Below are 2,888 nucleotides of genomic sequence, written 5' to 3'. Positions count from 1 at the left end.
TGCTACGTGTGTGGTCATTGCTACGTGTGGGGTCATTGCTACGTGTGTGGTCACTGCTACGTGTGGGGTCACTGCTACCTGTGGGGTCATTGCTACGTGTGGGGTCACTGCTACGTGTGTGGTCACTGCTACGTGTGTGGTCATTGCTACGTGTGTGGTCACTGCTACCTGTGGGGTCATTGCTACGTGTGGGGTCATTGCTACGTGTGTGGTCACTGCTGTCTGGGACATCATTGAAGCATCTTACTTGCTGGTGAGGAGCCTCATGACGTTCCAGTCCCGAGGGAAAATACTGAGCTTCATCAGATTCCTGAACACACACAAAATCTTCAACAAGAACTCCTGAGGAGAGGAAGAGGAGGGAGGAGGCTTTTATTCAAGAGGCCGGAGTTGACCTCAGTCTTGTTGTCATGCTGCACAGGGACGTGAAGTAGTTTTACCTTGAGCTCCTCTTTGCTCTGAAAGTTTTCCATCAGGTGCTGGAAGTGGATGTCCGTCATCTGGCGGAGGAGGGACAGGAGGCAGGACACGTACTCTCCCTGCCAATAGGAAACAGGGGGGAAAGGCATGAGAGCCAATCACATGGGAGCAGCTATCAGGAGGCGACCAATCAGAGATGATGACAGCAGATTAATAAAAGGCTCTTTTCCAAACTGATCCCTATTCACTTGCCTGTAACTGTGCATGATGTGAGCCGACTGTCTGTCACCTACTGTTAAAACAACTCCCAGCAGTTTGTGAAATAGTCTCCAAATGCAATCTATTGGTTTTTCGTGTCATTTGGCACAACTTTAAAAACAAAAGTTAAGTTTAGGCAACAAACCCACCACCATAAAAACAACAATGTGGTGTGAAACACTAGTCTTCTGGGTGGTCTTAGTTTGTTGGACTCATCCACCTCCCCTTGTTTCCACCAATAGTCGTCTTTTTGGATTTTATAAAGTACGGACGTTGCTCTGACTGATGCATTTATGTTGTGTGTCTATGAATAAGGATCCTAATTGAATTTCCGTTGACATTATTTTCATCCTGAGCAACACGAAAAAAAAACAGACATTTCGTGTCTCTGTCCACTAAACCAATAGATTGCATTTCGTGACTATTTCACGACGTGCCATGATACCGGGATGGTTAAAAACAATCTGCTGTGATGGTTTATTTTCTTTAATGTAAATGTGGTAGAAGACAAATCAAACAGGTCGGTTCCTTTTACTTCACTTTCATTCTGAAGTTTTAAACACACCAATGAAAGTCAGTGGAAGGAAAATGTAGCGATGCGTTTATGTGCATGAACAGAATAATGTTTATGAAGCGGAAAAATGGAATTTAACTTTGTTAATCTTTGATCTTAGTTTTGTTATCTGTCACTTGAGCTTCCAATCAGTGGTCGTGAAGACAGTAGAGTGGACTTCCTGTTGGATGGTTGATTTTCCTCTGAACACCAGCTGGAGGAAATGAAGCCCAGAATAGAGAGCTGCAGGAGTGAACCCTAAAAGCATCTTTTCACTTCCTGTCCCCTCCACTTCTACAAGTCATGTGTTTCTGGTCAGAAGTCTGAAATAAGGTCTGTGTTTAACAGAAGCTGAAGAGGTGTCGAGATGTAGTTCTCTGATATATAAACAGGTCAGTGAACGCCCCTCTGGTGAATCCTAAAAAGAGTGTAACTGAGACGACTAAACGTCCTCACTAGGACACCAGTCCTCCTTTAGCTTAGTGGTGGAGACGTGAAGTCATGTGACCGTGGTGGAGTTCTTTTATAGACTAATGTTAGCTTTTTACTTTACTACATCAACAGAGTGGAGTTCAGTAGTGAAGATTATCTTGATGAACTAAACCTGGAAGAATCATAAACAACATTATGTTATGTAATAATCAGAATCACATGGAAGAATCTGATTGGCTGTTTGTGGAGGGAACCAATAATGATGACTTCCTGTTGGACTCCAGAAACACGTCATCCTGCAGCTCTCTGTTCGGCGAAGCCTCCTTGTGAACATGCAGAAGGAGGTGCAAGTAGGAGCTGACTGAGATTAAACCAAAGATGAAGAATGATGTCATCATGTAACAATCAATCACTAAGAAATGTCTTGAGTTTGCATATGAAACAGAGAAAGAAGTAAACCTGACTGAGTACACATGTCTCATACAGCTCTACAATATAACAAACACAGGAAGTAAAGATGAGCTTTAATATGAATTGCTGATCCATGCAAGCATGCAGACAGAGAGGAGGAGGAGCAGCAGGAGGATGAAGACTGATGTTTAATGAGAGCGCTAACAGGATGCTGGAGGACAGATGCGTCAGCGACAGGATGGATGGATTTGGGGAGGGCAATTATTATCACATTGTTAACTTTATTTATATTTACAAGTATTAAATTAGTACAACGGAACAAAATCATTATTATTATTACAACTCCCACCTTGTGACAGAAAATAAGATCTAACGTGAGAACTGTGAACGAGGATTTTGAAACGTTACGATAGTATAAGGGAACTTTAATCATTAAAACATTGCCCAGCCCTGAGGTGGATGGAGGGGGGAGGAGGCGGGATGCAGGAGGTGAAGTCGTAGTAGTCGTATTGTTAGTTACTAACAGTGATCTCCGCGGTGCACTGCGGACAGCGTTGACCCCTTACCGCCTCCTGCGATTGGCTCTTGCTCATGATTGACAGCAGCGTCTGCAGGAGGACGTCCAACAGGGACTCCACCATCATCTCCACCTCCTCCTGCACCGACGTGTCCTGGAGGAGGAGTTGAGAGGAAAGAAGAAGAGCAGGAGGTGCCTCAGTGAAACAGATATCAGATATATCTGGTGGAAACACATTTACCTACATTTAAGTGTGTGTGTGTGTGTGTGTGTGTGTGTGTGTGTGTGTGTGTGTGT

The 2,888-nt window shown here is 44.0% G+C and overlaps 1 protein-coding gene across 1 annotated transcript; it reads right to left on the bottom strand.

The window, feature by feature from the left end:
- Positions 1 to 31: 31 nt before the first annotated feature.
- On the bottom strand, positions 32 to 2,775 carry LOC116380217 (dedicator of cytokinesis protein 3-like). The gene is made up of 3 exons (XM_031842159.1): positions 2,599 to 2,775; positions 441 to 539; positions 32 to 342 (listed from the first exon to the last, which is right to left on the bottom strand). Exons 1-3 carry the CDS (start codon positions 2,716 to 2,718, stop codon positions 244 to 246), a joined length of 318 nt encoding a protein of 105 aa, XP_031698019.1. The 5' UTR covers positions 2,719 to 2,775; the 3' UTR covers positions 32 to 243.
- Between the last annotated feature and the right edge of the window lie 113 nt (positions 2,776 to 2,888).

Source organism: Anarrhichthys ocellatus, unplaced genomic scaffold, assembly GCF_004355925.1.
Source record: "Anarrhichthys ocellatus isolate YVR2014 unplaced genomic scaffold, GSC_Weel_1.0 scaffold6443, whole genome shotgun sequence".
NCBI classification, from domain to species: domain Eukaryota; kingdom Metazoa; phylum Chordata; class Actinopteri; order Perciformes; family Anarhichadidae; genus Anarrhichthys; species Anarrhichthys ocellatus.
Note: the sequence above shows the minus strand (reverse complement) of the source record. Positions and strands in the feature narration are given on the sequence as shown.

What these genes read in the sequence shown, in the direction of transcription:
- LOC116380217 (XM_031842159.1), bottom strand. Translation starts at nt 2,718, where the DNA reads ATGATGGTGGAGTCCCTGTTGGACGTCCTCCTGCAGACGCTGCTGTCA. An exon ending in AGTGCACCGCGGAGATCACT is followed by an intron (nt 540 to 2,598) that starts GTTAGTAACTAA and finishes TCCTATTGGCAG; the next exon opens with GGAGAGTACGTGTCCTGCCT. An exon ending in AGAGCAAAGAGGAGCTCAAG is followed by an intron (nt 343 to 440) that starts GTAAAACTACTT and finishes TCCTCTCCTCAG; the next exon opens with GAGTTCTTGTTGAAGATTTT.